Raw genomic sequence first — 16,649 nt, 5'->3', positions numbered from 1 at the left:
CAAGCTGGGACGTCGCTGTAAGAAGACAGCTCGTCCCACAGACTCTTCATCTTGGTGTAATAAACAGCAACAGACATCTGCTCCTGTGAGAGGGAAGCTATGGTGCGTTGTATCTCGAAAATACGGGGAGCGTTAAGTTGGGAAAAACGTTCTTTAAGGTCCTCCCAAATCTCTTGTGCGGTGGAGGAGTATAACACGCTTTCTGCAATATCTGGTTCTATCGAATTGAGCAGCCAAGATAAAACCATGTCGTTGCAACGCTGCCAAACCTCAAAAGTCTCAGGATTAGTTTTCTCCGAAGGGGCTTTGATTGTCCCATTCACGAACCCCAATTTGTTCTTCGCGCTTAGGGAGATGCGCATAGAGNGGCACCATGTCGCATAATTGTTTCCATTAAGGATTTTGGAAACAAGAACCATTCCAGGATGATCAGAATGGTGAATGAAAAAGGGATCGGAAGCATCGTTTTTGCTACCCGATGCAGTGGATTCTTGGTCTTTGGTCATGGTGGCAGCGTCAAGGATGAAAATTAAGGTTGAAAGGTGACTATTTGACAAGTGCGGCTAGAGCCAAGAGCTAGAGTTTCCTTTGCTCTGATACCATGTAAAATAGGTATAAAAAGATATTTAACCAGAATGATTCTTATTGATCGTTGATGTATGTTTATATAATACATTCCGTAGGTTTCCCTACAAGTAAGCTAACTAGCTAGGAAAGAATATATATGGGAAATCAAATAATATAACATTCCTATTCTATTATACAATCCCTAAACTGAAGGGTAATCTCTGATTCTCAACAGTTTAACAACACTCTATACAGATCGGGAGCTCATTAATTAACTCGCGCGGTTTTTTCTTCACTCCTCTCTCCAGCTCTCCCACTCTCCCTCGTGAGCTTTTTGCTGCGCCGCCCAGCCTTTGGAATACATTCAAGATAGTCTACGAAGACACTGATGATGATGCATTACGGAATTGATGCGCTAGATGATGATATGATAAAGAAAAAGAAGAAGGAAGCGAAGGTTGTCTGCTGTTTCTTTTAATTTTTGGCTGAGATTTTTGTATACTCGGTAAAGTATTGCTTACGAAAAAAGTTATTACTTTTTGTTTTTGGGCAGGCAAAAGAGAGAGAATTAAAAAAGCAAAAAGCTTTGGGGAAAGCGATCAAGCAGGTAAATTGTAATAGTGGTTCATGTGGTTTGAGAAACTTGAATTTAGGCCCTTCTAGTTAAAAATATTCCAAATTTGCGTAAATGAGTTTCAATTTTAACGATTGAAGAAGTTTAAACTTGCTAAATTCAAGCATCTATAACTGAAATAACATATTATCATATCAATGCAATGATGAAATTCTGAGGTTTTATTTGTTCATTTTTTATTTTAAAATCATCAAGGACCAACAAGCATGCTCTTCCACTTCTAAGACGAGTGAAAAGAAGAATTTAAAGCTTTGGGATTAGGAAGATGAAATGCAAAGGACCCAGAGACTCCATCTGGCGAGAAGAAAAGGATGGCTAGTCAAATGACGAAAATGTACCATCCAAATGCTGTAGAGAAGTCGTGAGTGTGCTCTTCTTTTCACGATTAATTCTCCCATATATTGTACTCGTAGTTTCTTCATATTTTCTGTACTCGCTGGATTTAGGTGGTATGAGTGGTGGGAGAAAATGGGGTTCTTCTTGGCAGATGCTAACAGCTCCAAACCTCCATTTGTGATTGTGAGTGTCTTACTGCTCCAAACTAACTTGTTCTTGGGTTTGCATTCATATGGATAAAGAGAGAAAAAATAAAAATAAATAAAAGAGTGAGAAGATTAACCAGATTTTACATATGCTTCAGGTGTTGCCACCCCCGAATGTGACTGGTACCCTTCACATAGGCCATGCTCTTACTGCTGCTATTGAGGTCCACTTCTTTACATAAATTTTGTGATCTTCATCGGTTAGGCTGTTTAAAGAAATTTGAGTGTGATTTTTGCTATTGCAGGACACTATCATTCGTTGGAGGAGAATGTCCGGTTACAATACGATTTGGGTTCCTGGAATGGATCACGCCGGAATAGCAACACAGGTTTCCTTCTCTTTTAATTCTCAACGGATTGAGTCCCTCCTCCTCCTCCCCCTCTTGTTTTTGGTTTTCGTGGATGCAAATGTTTAAGTTTTTGAATATTACATTACCGTTATCAGCAAAAGTAGTTACTGCATTAACTTCATTCCAGCATTTTGCAGAGGTTTAACTTAACCAATGTGCCGCAAATATATTAATTTGCTGGTATATTTGGCCTTACTTTGCTGTAGGGGACACGTCCTTTCCTATTAGAGCAATTCCTTATGGCCCATGAGCCACGATTTATTAACCCCATCATATTTTGACCACTTATATGCATGTAGTTTGCGTTATCATCGATCTGGATTTGTCTTCTACACAAGTATATTAATTTTAGTGTCATTTATAATGTTAGTTTACTGGTGTAGTCTGCTTGCTGACAGCATGAATTTGGTTGTATTAAAAGTTAACAATTTCGATAAAATTGCTATGTTACAATGGGCCTTTTAGATTTATCTATTTTATGGTGCTGTGCATGAATGCTAGAAGTCTTGCGCGAATGTTGTCTTCATGCGAGGAAACAGTACATACTAGAATTTCATCAGATATTATATTGATGGCTACTCAGATATTTCACACCAGTTGCATAAATAATGCATTCTTGAGAGGAAAGAGAAGGAAAACTTCACCATTCATGCCATAGCTTATGCCGCATACGAGGTTCGTTATGAATTTTGGTGGTTCATCATCTACTTACAAAGTGGGTCAGGCTCGGGGCCATGCTTGAAGTGGGCTCGAGTTTGTGCCATGCTTGAAGCGGGCTTGAGTCAAACCCGGCTCATATCGGGCTATGGGTCAGCGTGGTTCATTAAACCTAATTTTTTGATACCACCTGGATCAAATTTTCATGTATACGGCTCACTAACATTTGTGCTCGTGCCATGCTGTGTCCCATTTAAATGGGCTGGGCTCGTACCCGATAAATCACTGCGAATTATTCTACCGTCGTACGTTTTATGGTAAGCGTTAATTTTAGGGTTGGTTTATAAATCGGGTTTTCTCTTCACGCAGCTCTCCCTCTCTCCCTCGTAAGCGTTTTGCCGCGCCGCCCCGCCTTTGGAATACATTCAAGATAGTCTACGAAGACACTGATAATGATGCATAACAGAATTGATGCGCTAGATGATGATATGATAAAGAAAAAGAAGAAGGAAGCGAAGGTTGTCTGCTGTTTCTTTTAATTTTTGGCTGTGGTTTTTGTATACTCGGTAAAGTATTGCTTACGAAAAAAGTTATTACCTTTTGTTTTTGGGCAGGCAAAAGAGAAAGAATTAAAAAAGCAAAAAGCTTTGGGGAAAGCGATCAAGCAGGTAAATTGTAATAGTGGTTCATGTGGTTTGAGAAACTTGAAATTAGGCCCTTCTAGTTAAAAATATTCCAAATTTGAGTAAATGAGTTCCAATTTTAACGATTGAAGAAGTTTAAACTTGCTAAATTCAAGCATCTAAAACTGAAAAACATATTATAATAGAATATCAATGCAATGATGAAATGCTGAGGTTTTATTTGTTCATCTTTTTATTTTAAAATCATCAAGGACCAACAAGCATGCTCTTCCACTTCTAAGACGAGTAAAAAGAAGAATTTAAGGCTTTGGGATGAGGAAGATGAAAATGCAAAGGACCCAGAGACTCCATCTGGCGAGAAGAAAAGGATGGCTAGTCAAATGACGAAAATGTACCATCCAAGTGCTGTAGAGAAGTCGTGAGTGTGCTCTTCTTTTCACGATTAATTCTCCCATATATTGTACTTGTAGTGTCTTCATATTTTCTGTACTTGCTGAATTTAGGTGGTATGAATGGTGGGAGAAAATGGGGTTCTTCTTGGCAGATGCTAACAGCTCCAAACCTCCATTTGTGATTGTGAGTGTCTTACTGCTCCAAACTAACTTGTTCTTGGGTTTGCATTCATGTGGATAAAGAGAGGGAAAAAACAAAAAAGATTGAGAAGATTAACCAGGTTTTACATATGCTTCAGGTGTTGCCACCCCCGAATGTGACTGGTACCCTTCACATAGGCCATGCTCTTACTGCTGCTATTGAGGTCCACTTCTTTACATAAATTCCTGTGTTTGTGCTCTTCATCGGTTAGGCTGTTTAAAGAAATTTGGGTGTGATTTTTGCTATATGCAGGACACTATCATTCGTTGGAGGAGAATGTCCGGTTACAATACGATGTGGGTTCCTGGAATGGATCACGCCGGAATAGCAACACAGGTTTCCTTCTTTTTAATTCTCAACGGATTGAGTCCCCCCCCCCCTCCTCCCCCTCTTGTTTTTGGTTTTCGTGGATGCAAATGTTTAAGTTTTTGAATATTACATTACCGTTATCAGCAAAAGTGGTTACTGCATTAACTTCATTCCAGCATTTTGCAGAGATTTAACTTAACCAATGTGCCGCAAATATATTAATTTGCTGGTATATTTGGCCTTACTTAGGGGACACGTCCTTTCCTATTAGAGCAATTCCTTGTGGCCCATGAGCCACGATTTATTAACCCCATCATATTTTGACCACTTATATGCATGTAGTTTTCGTTATTATGGATCTGGATTTGACTTCTACACAAGTATTTTCATCTGCTGGCCATAACGTCATGTGCTTACTATAGGTGGTTGTTGAAAAGAAGCTTATGCGTGAAAAACAGTTAACCAGACACGATATTGGTCGCGAGGAATTTGTGGCTAAGGTAAGTTTGAACTGCAACTAGCTGGAACTATATCCCTTAAATAACTTTGAGCTTCTAAAAGTTTCTGGATACATTCGTACATATTCATACCTATTCATACTGTTGGTTGATTAACTTGGTTGTGAAAGGTTTGGGAATGGAAAGAAAAGCATGGGAGCACCATCTTACACCAGCTACGTCGGTTAGGTGCTTCTTTAGATTGGTCGCGTGAGGTAATGATTGGTTTGACTTTGTTCGGCTCAATGTATTATGGATCTTGTCATGAAGATTTCTTTCTCTGTTCTTGATTTAGCCTTTTGTTTTTCCTTAATTTTAGTGCTTCACGATGGATGAGAAAAGATCAAATGCTGTTACAGAGGCTTTTGTAAGGCTTCATAAGCAAGGGCTTCTCTACAGGTATGCTCCGCCTAGGAGAATATTAGGGGAACACTTCTTTGCTTATTGTGTGTTTTCCAGCTCAGAGGTCTACTTTTCTTGAATGAACAAAAAAAATAAAAAATCAAATACATTAACAATAATGAAGCAAATCACGAAAGAATTGGTGAAACAAATTAAAAGATGGACAATCAAACTGATTTCTCAATTCAATAGTAGCCCAAAGTGGTGAGGTGAATAGGATCCCATCCCAAATAATGCGAGATATAAGGCAGCAAATACTGATGCACCAATTGCAGTACAATAGAGTTGTAATTCAGTAGTTATTCTATATGCTCTCCAACTCTGAAAAAAGCTAGAGGTTATTTCTATTAAACGACTGCCATTATTGGTATTAAACCAATAACGATTCATACAAGCTAAATCTTCTAATTGATAATTGGGCCAAATAAATAACTTAAATTTAATAAGTATTTTTAATTTTTTTTTTAATTTTGCTTTTATCCCGAACTCAACTGTTTAATCTGAATCTAACCTTCCTTGATAAATGCAATTTAGAGTATAGCCGTTAGTTTTTTTCTAATTTCAGACGAGAAGATAACACTGTTGTGCTGTTCTAGTTGTAATATTAATTTGGTGGTGGATTATAGCTTTGTCTTTCTGGTTCTTGATTGACTATGTATATATTTTTTGGTTATTTAGTCTGTTGGGATAAGATTGGATCATTATAACTGTGTACACCTATTGACTTCTCCAATAATCCCCATCTCAATGCATCCTCTTGTCTTTGTTTTTTTTCCTTCACTTTGGTTAGTAGGCTTTCTGGATGTTGTCGGTATGTTTTGTTTTGCAGGGATAATCGCATAGTGAATTGGGATTGTGTGTTGCGTACAGCAATATCTGACATTGAGGTTAGCCTTCTCCTTTCACCTTCGTATTTTACCTAATTTTTTCTTTCACCATTTATGGAATTTTCTTGGTGTATATAGGTGGATTACATTGATATAGAAGAAAGGACATTACTGAGGGTTCCTGGATATGCCAATCCTATCGAATTTGGCGTTTTAACGTCATTTGCTTACCCTCTGGAGGAGGATTTAGGTGAGATTGTGGTGGCCACCACTAGAGTGGAAACTATGCTTGGCGATACTGCTATTGCTGTACATCCTAATGACAAGAGATATGGCCATCTTCATGGAAAACATGCCATCCATCCTTTCAACGGAAGAAAGATTTGTATAGTGTGTGATGAAATTCTCGTTGATCCAGAGTTCGGTACTGGTGCTGTGAAGGTAAAGTTTGACATATATGTTGCAATTGATTGTATTAAATATCTTTTTCTGGTTTCTGTTTCAGAGATGTAAAGATTGTTTGCTTTCTCTTTGCCCCTTACAGATTACTCCAGCCCATGATCCTGATGACTTTAATGTTGGAAAGCGCCATGATCTTGAGTTCATTAACATCTTTACTGATGATGGAAAAATAAACCAGGAAGGTGGAGAATTTGCAGGAATGCCACGTTTCAAAGCCCGAGAGGCAGTGACTGAAGCACTAAAGAAGAAGGTATCTATTTTACATTACTACAGTCCTTTGCAAAATATATATGGATTCTCGACATCATAGTTGTATCTATATACGGATTATCAACATGATGTATCAGAGTATCTATACGACTGATAAATGCGCAAGTTGCGCAAGTTGCGCAATGACTGATATTGGTGGTGACCTCCTGAGCTAGACTGTCGCTGTTAGAAGTAACGTCTCTGACTCTTCAACTGACTCTCTCCTTCCACACTCTTTAATACTCTTTTCCACCATATGCTTTTCCATACAATGAAGTTTGAAATTGGAATTGTTTGCGTTCCATTTAATCCCAGACACCTCGCATAAATTTAATATAATTTACTTGTAATTGCATCAGTTATCAACATCACCAACTTCTTGTTGCACATTCTTAATATGCCTATTTGCATCATTTTCTCTATGGTGTTATGGATGTTTCGGTGACAGTTTTCTCATGGCATTTAGGGCCTCTTTAAAGAAGCAAAGAACAATGAGATGCGCCTTGGGATTTGCTCTAGAAGCCAAGATGTTGTGGAACCCATGATAAAGCCCCAATGGTATCTTAAATGCAGTGGTATGGGAAAGCAAGCTCTTGATGCTGCCGTAGATGATGAAAATAGGAAGCTTGAGATCATCCCAAGACAGTATACTGCCGAATGGAAGAGGTCTCATCTTTTGAATATACTTTATTATATTTATATGGTGTATAATTTCTGCAAATTGAATTTAAATACCTCTGACCTTTTTTGCTCCTTGCTGGATCGTGTTGTCAGTGCTTGAAATATCGCTGATTTTGCTGAAATACTGGGGGGATGGGGTGAGATAAATTTTTCTTTTGAATAAAAATGCTAACATCCAATAATAAAATAAGACACTGTAGTTGTAAGTAATAATACTGAATAAAATAAGACAATGTAGTTCTAAGTAAAACAAAGCTCTTAATACCAATATTTATAATAAGAGTTTCACCAAATAAAGCGCTGCAAAAATTACTGAATTTAAAATTAATACTTGTCAGCAGACCATGTTATATCCCCTTAGATATCATCTGTTTATTGTACACATAGTATTAGATGAAATTTATTTGTCTAGCACGTGTTATTGTTGTGTTTAACATTTCTCAATGTTTCATTTAAAATTTCCATAGTTTTTTAGCAGATTTCCATCATTGCCGTTATGGCTGTATCATCCGTCTATATTTTCATGAAGTTGGCGACCGATATCTGTCATTGGTCAATTTTAGATTGGTTGGTGTCTTAGCTGTTGATCTTTTTCCAGGCTTTTGTTAGAGAGGTTTTTTTTTTTTTTTTCCTTGAATAGCTGGTTCACTTTGTCTGTAGTTGTTCCTTCTCTTTCTATATTTTATCAGTTTCCTATAAAACAGAAAACTTTTAAAGTTTTACACAGTGGTTTTCTACTATCACAGATGGCTTGAAAACATTCGTGACTGGTGCATCTCGAGGCAACTTTGGTGGGGTCACCGTGTTCCTGCGTGGTATCTTGTAAATGAGAGCGATAAGCCGGAAGATTTTGGAGTACATGATGCACGATGGGTGGTTGCAAGAAATGAGGAAGAGGCTCAAGCACAAGCTAGTGATACATATGAGGGGAAGTTTCAATTAATTCAGGATCCTGATGTCCTTGACACATGGTTTTCTTCTGGTATCTTCCCTTTGTCTGTGTTGGGCTGGCCAGATGAGACAGAAGATCTAAAGGCTTTTTATCCGACTTCAGTTCTTGAAACTGGGCATGATATTCTATTTTTCTGGGTTGCTCGGATGTTAATGCTTGGAATGACATTGGGTGACAATTTACCTTTTACAAAGGTAAAGAGCTTTACATTTGTGATGCATATTGTTTAAGTTTTAACTTACTATGCCTGACTTTAAAATGTTATAGTATATTCTACTTTAAGGACACAATGTTTTTTTGCTTAGTAAAGCTGACAGAAAAGAAGTCTTGGGGAAACATACACATTGTTGTGATGAGATTTACAATAGATGTAGTCATGCTATAACCGCTCTATAGTACACATTTTTATTATTATTTATATCATAGATGTAGAGCCGTGCCATCAAAAGCTTCAAAGATGTAGAGCCATGCTATAAGAAGCGTTATAACTTGCTTATTGCCAGACTTTAAAATGTTAAAACATATTCTACTTAAGAAGAAAATGTTTTTCTACTTGGTAAAGCTTGAAGGAAAAGAAGTTTTGTGGACACATAGTATGCTGTTGTGCTGAGATTTACATGGCTATTTTTGTTAGCTTGTCAGCAAGTTCCAGTAGGTGTTATAGTTATGTATCATAAATTTTGAGGCTGTTCTTGTTTGCCACTAGCTACAACCCACAAACCAGTCTTTTTCTGGTGTTTGATGCCCTTGTTTATTGGGGTATGGAGAAAAGGGGTTTGGGGTTATCTTGAATTATATTGACATTTCCTTGGTTGTATTTCATTGACAAGACACCTTAGGAAGAATCTGCACATACGCTTTTCCTTATTCAAATCGGGAGTCTTTTTGTTTACTAATTCATAATTTCATTAGGGTGGGCTTGAAAAAAGCAAGTGGAAATTAAGCTGTAAGATTGAGCATGTTATGGTCTTATTTTTTGCACACAGGGTTGAAGAACGTATATCTTCCTGCGATGATTTTTTTTATTTAGATTATGTCTGATTACTGAAGTGACAGGTGGAATTTTGTCGGTCTGCAGGTATATTTGCACCCCATGATTCGTGATGCGCATGGGCGTAAAATGTCAAAATCCTTGGGGAATGTTATTGATCCACTTGATGTAATAAATGGTATTACCCTTGAAGGTCTACAGGAGAAGCTTTTAGAAGGAAATTTGGATACCAAGGAAGTAGCTTTCTCAGAACAAGGGCTAAAGAAGGACTTTCCTGAAGGGATTGAGGAATGTGGAGCAGATGCACTCCATTTTGCCCTTGTGTCTTATACTGCTCAGGTTTAAATTTCTATCTTACTATTTAATCAGGTAATTGTTTTCTCGCGCTGATCTAATAACTTAACACATTATCTGGTCTTGTCAGCATGATAAGATAAATCTGGACATCCAAAGGGTTGAGGGCTATAGCTACTGGTGTAATAAATTGTGGAATGCAGTGCGATTTGCTCTAAGCATACTTGGGGATGACTATATTCCACCCTCAAGTATAAATCCAAATGTGTTTCCATTCAGTTGCCAGTGGATACTCTCGGTACTGAATAAAGTCATATCCAAAACTATTCTGTCACTGGAGTCATACGAGTTATCAGTTGCAGCCAGTGCCGTGCATGCTTGGTGGCAGTACCAGTTGTGTGATGTTTTTATTGAAGCTATCAAACCTTACTTTTCCAGGAATGATCCAAAGTTTTGCTTTGAAAGGGGTTTTGCACGAGACACGCTATGGTTTTGTATTGACAATGGACTACGGTTGCTTCATCCGTTTATGCCATTTGTCACAGAAGAACTGTGGCAGCGTCTTCCATCTTCAGGGGATCACAAGAGGGCAACATCAATTATGATATCCGAATATCCATCCATTGTAGAGGTTAGTTTATCCATAAGATAAAAGCATAACTGATGAACGAATAGGTATAGATGTGTAAAATCTTTGGTTGATTTTACAACGCAGCTATTCTTGAAGCTCAAGCATGCCAGGTCCATTGTTCACATGGATCATGGTTTGTTTTAAGTACTTCACTATTCACTTGACAGTTCTTTTTAAAAAATCTTATGTTGTAAATATGTTGGTGACCCTGGCCAGCCTAAAATAGGGGCAAATGTTCATGCAAAAAAAATCACTTGCTTCATTACTCTTCTTAGGCCATAAAGGACTACAAATAGGGATTGTGGTTTTTGTTCATATGCCCCAAAAACTTTAGAAAAAGGTTGCAGATACAATGTTTGACTGTTGATCTAAACTTAGTATGCGTACTAACTACCTATCTGTCATGTTATTGTTCCAGTGCTGGACAAATGAAAGGGTGGAGTCTGAGATGAACCTTATAGAGTCTATTGTGAAATCTCTCCGTTCACTTGCAAAAGAAAATCGTGAAAGGTACATGTTGTTAGTGCAGTGTGACGTCTTTCCTGTTTCTTAAGATCTCTGAACTTTGATATGTCATGTCGGAAGTTGCATATAACTAGTGTCTCATTCTTTTCCTATGTTTCTTCTAGGCGACCAGCCTTTGTGGTTTGTCAAGTGATTTCGGATTGGGAGATAATATGCGGCCATAAACTGGAGATTGAAACTCTTGCCCATTTATCATCTTTGACGGTAAATGATATGTTTTGATGTTCGTTGGTTTAAGGCTGTAATCAAACAATTTTAGAACGTAAACATAAACATACAGCAACCTGAATCTAAATCTGAATTAAGCAATTCTACTAGTTAATATAAGAATGTTAATCAAAAAATTAAATTGACAGAGAGCTAAAACATCGACTTGAAATCAGGTCTAAAAAATTTGATAGTTGGGTGCAATTGATTTGAATTTCAATCCACTATGTGATCTGAGCAGAATGCCTGGATTGGCTTGTTCAGTTATGATTTATCTGTATATGAGATTGAATATTTGCTCAGTGAAGATTCTCTTAGAACTGAGAAATGAATCTTCAAAAAGTGGTTGCTTTCTTCGGAGGCGAACAAGTGCATTCTCTTGATTGAATTTGAGTGTGCATTTTGATGGTATTTATTTATTGCAGGGACATGTCATTAAAACAAGTGTTTCATGATACTTTAGTAGTAAAGTTGGTGGTCCACTATTGGATTGGATATTTAGATATGATATGTATTCTTGTCCCCTACAGGTAGTCCAGGAGAATGACGGCTTTGCCACCCCTTGTGCTGGATCTCCGACTGTGATGTCTTTTGTAAATGAAAATATTTCTGTGTTTCTGAAAAATCCAAGAGTAAAGGCAGACCCTGAAAAGATCCACCAGAAGATGGAGAAACTCATACTGTAAGAACATGATTCAAAAACTTTATTTGTGATTGGCATATCTCGTATTGGATACTCGGTTGGATACGATATGCATCGGATACATATCGCTGTCAAAGGATACGTTACTTGACTAGTGTCCATATTCTTCCTTGATTGCACATACTCGATTGTTAGGTCGTCTAGTCGTTGCATATCAAACCTGTCCTTCAGATGCTGACAAGTAATTAATTTTATTATGACTACAGGCAGCGAGAAAATCTATTGTTGATGATAAATGCTACTAGTTACCAAGAAAAGGCATGTGAGAAGATTCAAGAATCTAATGCTTACAAGCTGGAATCCTTGGACAAACAGATAATTTCTTTGCAAAGGCTGCGAAGCTCCATCTCTTGAAAGGATGGATGTGGGGCTACTTATACTGGATCCGGATCCTCTACTTGTGTTTTCTCTGCCATGATTTTCTAAGCATGAGAGCTCATATAAAATACATCTAAACGATCCGGATCCTTGTACCCACTTTGATTTTTATAATAAATATTTGTTTGTTTAAAGTATTCAGAGTTGTAGTTTAATTTTTCTTTAATTTATATATATATATATATATATTCATGTGTTATAGAACCAACATCACATGATTTGAATCGAAAGCTTTTTCTAACTCAACCAGCGTAACTTGTTTTGTTTTTGGGAAGTAAAAACCCTTGAGCCTTATTTTCTTATTTTATGTCCCAAAAGTAGCCCAAAGTGTGACACACTTACCATTTAGAGTATATGAGTAGGAAGCGTCCCAAACATAAAATATGTTTGGAATTTTTTAACTCTTTAAATTCTTTTATGCATGTGTCCGGTTGTGACTGACCAGAAACCTTAGTTGAAGAACCAACTGGTCACTTTGATAAAAAATGCCCGAAAATTGGAGAGAGAACTCCAGGTGGCCCTAATACTATATTATATATGCAGTCGATCAAAGTGGCCCTAATACTAGAAAAGTGTGTTCTGTACATCAATTCCAGGTACTAATATTTCCTCTACAAAGAGTAAATTATTATCCTTCATTCCACGTTTACAAATGTAATTTCTGCTACTCAACATCTGCTGCAAACTCACATACCCTTCGCACAAGAGCACCAACAAGGCAAAGGCAAAAGATGATAATACTACGCATACCTGAGGCCTCTTGCCAGCACATGATTTGCAATCACTAATTACAACCTCTGGTTGTGTCAACTCTATCAATGATATTCAAGAATTTGATCTGATTGTTATTGAAGTCGATCGCCCTAGATAGCAGACTCCATGTGGGAAATGGAGCTTTCCTAGTTTTACTTGATAGGAACTCTCGGCGTTTCTGGAGGCATAATTCTGACTCTTACTCATCCCGAGCCTCAAGTAGTTGCTCTTACTCAAATCTTGATCTTCATCTGTCAAAACGGGGGACGGACAGTTGGGCGTGTCTAGTTAACAGATTTGTCTTCTGGTTTAGGGTTTTAACAGGAGTTGACGACATTCCACCGTCACTAGCCCCCGTCCGGCTGATCAGATGCTGTACCCAAACTACTAGTTCAAAGATACAAGCTTCAGTTTACTGCCTTATCTGCACTGTGTAGCGTCTCAATCCTCAGAATGCCAGTTTGGCCACCATGTTTCCAGCATTCCCCAAGCCTAAAAAGTTAAATTAGAAAAGCTTAAAACATATATGAAGGGAAGAAATGCATGCAGAAGTGGAAGCTGATATCTCACTCTATCTGTTTGTGCAGCGCTTGAGTGAGATTATTAGATTTTATAACTTTCTATTTCTTGGCTAGAGAAATCAATAAGAGGTGCTTTAAGAATGTGAAAATTTCAAAGATATTTGTTTCAAGCAAGGGCGAGTTTATTGGCACCCAGTGGCGGATTCAAGATTATGTGCCCAGGGGGCTTAGTGTAAATGTTCCGAAATTTTTCTACAAAGAAAATAATGCTAGAAAGATAGAAAGATAATACTTCCATTCATAATTCATAACAAAACCAATAATACAAGTTACAAATGTCTACGACGAGTTTTCATATTGTGAAAACGTTGCATCATAGTTTTATTATCAATACAAGCAAAAACATCTCTCTTAATGTAAATAATCAAGCTATCATTCAACCATTGATCTCCCATTATGTTGCAAAGTGGATTTTTAATAATATTCATGGCGAAAAATGCCATCTCCACTGAAGCAGTTGCAACCGGTGAAATCAAAGTCAATGTAAGAAGGAAATACACATAATGAAATATTTCATGCATTCCTTTCTCCACCATTTTTTCCGCAAGACTACTAATCCCTTCCAATTGAGAAAAATCACTACTCGAACGCATATGATGAACATAAACACCAAGTTGATCTTCAAGCATCAATAAGTCTCTATCCGAAAAATCATAAGGATAAAATTGAGCAAGACGAACTAGCTTTCATTTGTCAAAAGCCACAAAGTTATTTTTTGGACTCAAGCATGCCAAACAAGTAAGTAACTCAGTACTTACCTCGTTGAAGCGATCATTTAATTCCGCAAGTTGCCCATCAATTACATGAATAAAGATCTCCACACGATAACGATGATAATTTGTCTTCATTGGAGCATTACGCCGTGATCTCCCTGGAATTACATATTCCTCATCCATGGTAGGAACTATAATATCATGTTTGTAACAAAACGAGGATGCTTGCTCAACCAATTCTTCAAACTCATTATCCCTCATCAACTGCAGGTTTTCCTTGCATGTTTTCACTAAATTCATTGCACTCACAATGTCTTGATCTTTCTTTTGCAATGCTAGAGACAAAGTGTTTGTTATTCCCAATATAGCTTTCATTACAAATAAGTGAAACACAAACTCAAAAGATTGTATTTCTCTCCATAACTTATAGGCTTCACCCGAACTATCATTAGGATTATCATCAACAATCATTTGAAGCACATTCACCATAGATGGGAACATAGAAATGATACTAATCAACGTACCATAATGTGAGTTCCATCGTGTATCGCCGGCACGTTTGAGAGTCCTTTCTTGATTTAAGCCCCGCCCCGTTATAAGACAATCATCTTCAAAAGCTCTCACAAGCTCTTCTTGGTATTGTGCTCTAAGTGCATCGCGACGCTTACAAGATGCTCCAACAACATTAACCAAACTATTAGCCGTTGTGAAAAAAGAGTTGACATCAATGTTTTTCTTTGCTACCGCAACAAGAGCTAGTTGAAGTTGATGAGCAAAGCAATGAACATAAAATGCACAAGGTTGTTCTCTCAAAATCTTTGTCTTAAGGCCATTGAACTCACCTCTCATATTACTAGCTCCATCATAACCTTGTCCTCGTAGCTTGGAAAAGCTCAAATTCACGGAAGAAAAGAATTCATCAATTGCTTCCTTTAGTGCACTTGAAGTAGTGTCGGTTACATGTTGAACCCCCACAAACCTTTCAATTATTTGTCCTTTGTCATTCACATAACGCAACACCATCGCCATTTGCTCTTTTATTGAAACATCACGTGCTTCATCCACCATTATTGAAAAATATCTATCTTTTACATCACTCAAGATAAGATCAATGGTTTCTTTAGCACAAGAATTGACAAGATCTTTTTGAATTGAAGGAGCTATTAACTTTAAATTTCCCGGAGCATTTTCCAACACAACGGCCTTAACTTTTTCATCATGATCCGCAAGAAATTGCAAGAGCTCTAAATAATTCCATTTATTACTTGATTGTGCACTTTCATCATGACCACGAAAAGAAAGCCCTTGCCGCAACAAATACCTAGTGCACTTAAGTGATGCATTCAAGCAAGTGCGATAAGCCGTGCGAGCTTGGCTTGTTTGCTTGATCACAATTGTTTCAATGTGTGTAGTTTGATGCATCAAATTGTAAGCAACTTCTCTAGCTTGGTTGTGAACACTACCAACCGGTCCAACATGAAGGTTAAATCTTTCTTTCGCCTTCTTCCAATTATTGAAGCCTACCCCAATGAATGCATCACCACCCACTTGATCAAAATTAGATTTGAAGAGATAACAATGAAGACAAAACGCAGCATCTTTAGCAATACTATATTCCAACCAATCATGATCATCAAACCAATGAGCAATGAAGCGTCTATTAATTCTGATTGATTAGTTTGTGGGAATTTATAACTTCTAGGTTGACAAGGTCCCTTTTGTAGATATGCTCTTCGGATCTCATCCCGAATATTAGGACTATAATCCGCCATTCGAGTTCTTAGTCCAGGGTCTGCCTGAAGATTAGCTAAGATCTCATCTACTTCAATTGGTCTTGCATTTGAACTACCCGGATTAGACAGAGAAGAACTATCCGTAGATAATTTTCTTTTAAAGAATCGTTCCATAAATCTACAAATCAATTAATTCAATCAATCATTAATTTTTATCCAAATTATCATATGAATATGAAAATTTCAATAACCCCCTCTCAATATTCAATATACTCCCTAAACCCATATCAATCAATATTCAATATACCAAATTATCATATCAAATAGCAATCAATATTCAATATACTCAATCAATTCATATTATCAATCAAGCATAAACTCAATCAATCTACATTAATATGATTATCACTATGATTCATATCCATAAATTTAATTACATAAAAAAAAAATATCAATATGATTCATATCCATAAATTTTAAGCATAAACTCAATCAAGCATAAACTCAATCAATCAATATGATTCATATCCATAAATTTCATTACATAAAAAAAAATATCAATATCAACAATATATATTATCACTATAATTATTAATATAAAATTTTCCATGCTTACTTGTAGTTGAAAAAATGGGCGGCGGATGGCGGTAGAAGGTGGTAGTGATCAGCACTGGGCCACCAGCGAAGAGTTGATGGAGGTTGTCGAAGGTTGGAACGACGTCGTTTTGAGGCTAGGTCAATTAAAAAAAATTTGATTGAGCCTTGGACCAAAC

General features: G+C 37.2%; 3 protein-coding genes across 4 annotated transcripts; 2 read left to right on the top strand and 1 right to left on the bottom strand.

The window, feature by feature from the left end:
* The first annotated feature begins 1,120 nt into the window (after positions 1 to 1,120).
* LOC117624426 (valine--tRNA ligase, mitochondrial 1-like) lies at positions 1,121 to 3,158 on the top strand. The gene is made up of 6 exons (XM_034355661.1): positions 1,121 to 1,174; positions 1,397 to 1,562; positions 1,648 to 1,720; positions 1,842 to 1,907; positions 1,989 to 2,072; positions 3,120 to 3,158. Exons 2-6 carry the CDS (start codon positions 1,513 to 1,515, stop codon positions 3,138 to 3,140), a joined length of 294 nt encoding a protein of 97 aa, XP_034211552.1. The 5' UTR covers positions 1,121 to 1,174; positions 1,397 to 1,512; the 3' UTR covers positions 3,141 to 3,158.
* LOC117624424 (valine--tRNA ligase, mitochondrial 1-like) lies at positions 3,092 to 12,251 on the top strand. Of its 2 annotated transcripts, XM_034355659.1 has the most exons (20): positions 3,092 to 3,268; positions 3,365 to 3,418; positions 3,646 to 3,812; positions 3,898 to 3,970; positions 4,086 to 4,151; positions 4,241 to 4,324; positions 4,720 to 4,797; positions 4,926 to 5,009; positions 5,114 to 5,193; positions 6,026 to 6,083; positions 6,162 to 6,464; positions 6,568 to 6,735; positions 7,201 to 7,400; positions 8,162 to 8,561; positions 9,446 to 9,697; positions 9,783 to 10,283; positions 10,702 to 10,793; positions 10,913 to 11,012; positions 11,546 to 11,697; positions 11,925 to 12,251. In XM_034355659.1, exons 1-20 carry the CDS (start codon positions 3,203 to 3,205, stop codon positions 12,070 to 12,072), a joined length of 3,126 nt encoding a protein of 1,041 aa, XP_034211550.1. In that variant the 5' UTR covers positions 3,092 to 3,202; the 3' UTR covers positions 12,073 to 12,251. The 2 variants fall into 2 exon arrangements, with proteins under 2 accessions (XP_034211550.1, XP_034211551.1); XM_034355660.1 differs by lacking the exons at positions 10,913 to 11,012; positions 11,925 to 12,251 and having other exon boundaries at positions 3,120 to 3,268; positions 11,546 to 11,657.
* Positions 12,252 to 13,290: 1,039 nt separating this feature from the next.
* Positions 13,291 to 16,050, bottom strand: LOC117625190 (zinc finger MYM-type protein 1-like). The gene is made up of 4 exons (XM_034356797.1): positions 15,783 to 16,050; positions 14,986 to 15,690; positions 14,189 to 14,898; positions 13,291 to 13,341 (listed from the first exon to the last, which is right to left on the bottom strand). Exons 1-4 carry the CDS (start codon positions 16,048 to 16,050, stop codon positions 13,291 to 13,293), a joined length of 1,734 nt encoding a protein of 577 aa, XP_034212688.1.
* Between the last annotated feature and the right edge of the window lie 599 nt (positions 16,051 to 16,649).

Source organism: Prunus dulcis, chromosome 4 (assembly GCF_902201215.1).
Source record: "Prunus dulcis chromosome 4, ALMONDv2, whole genome shotgun sequence".
NCBI lineage: Eukaryota > Viridiplantae > Streptophyta > Magnoliopsida > Rosales > Rosaceae > Prunus > Prunus dulcis.
The sequence above is the reverse complement of the archived record's forward strand: the minus strand, read 5'-3'. Positions and strand labels throughout refer to the sequence as shown.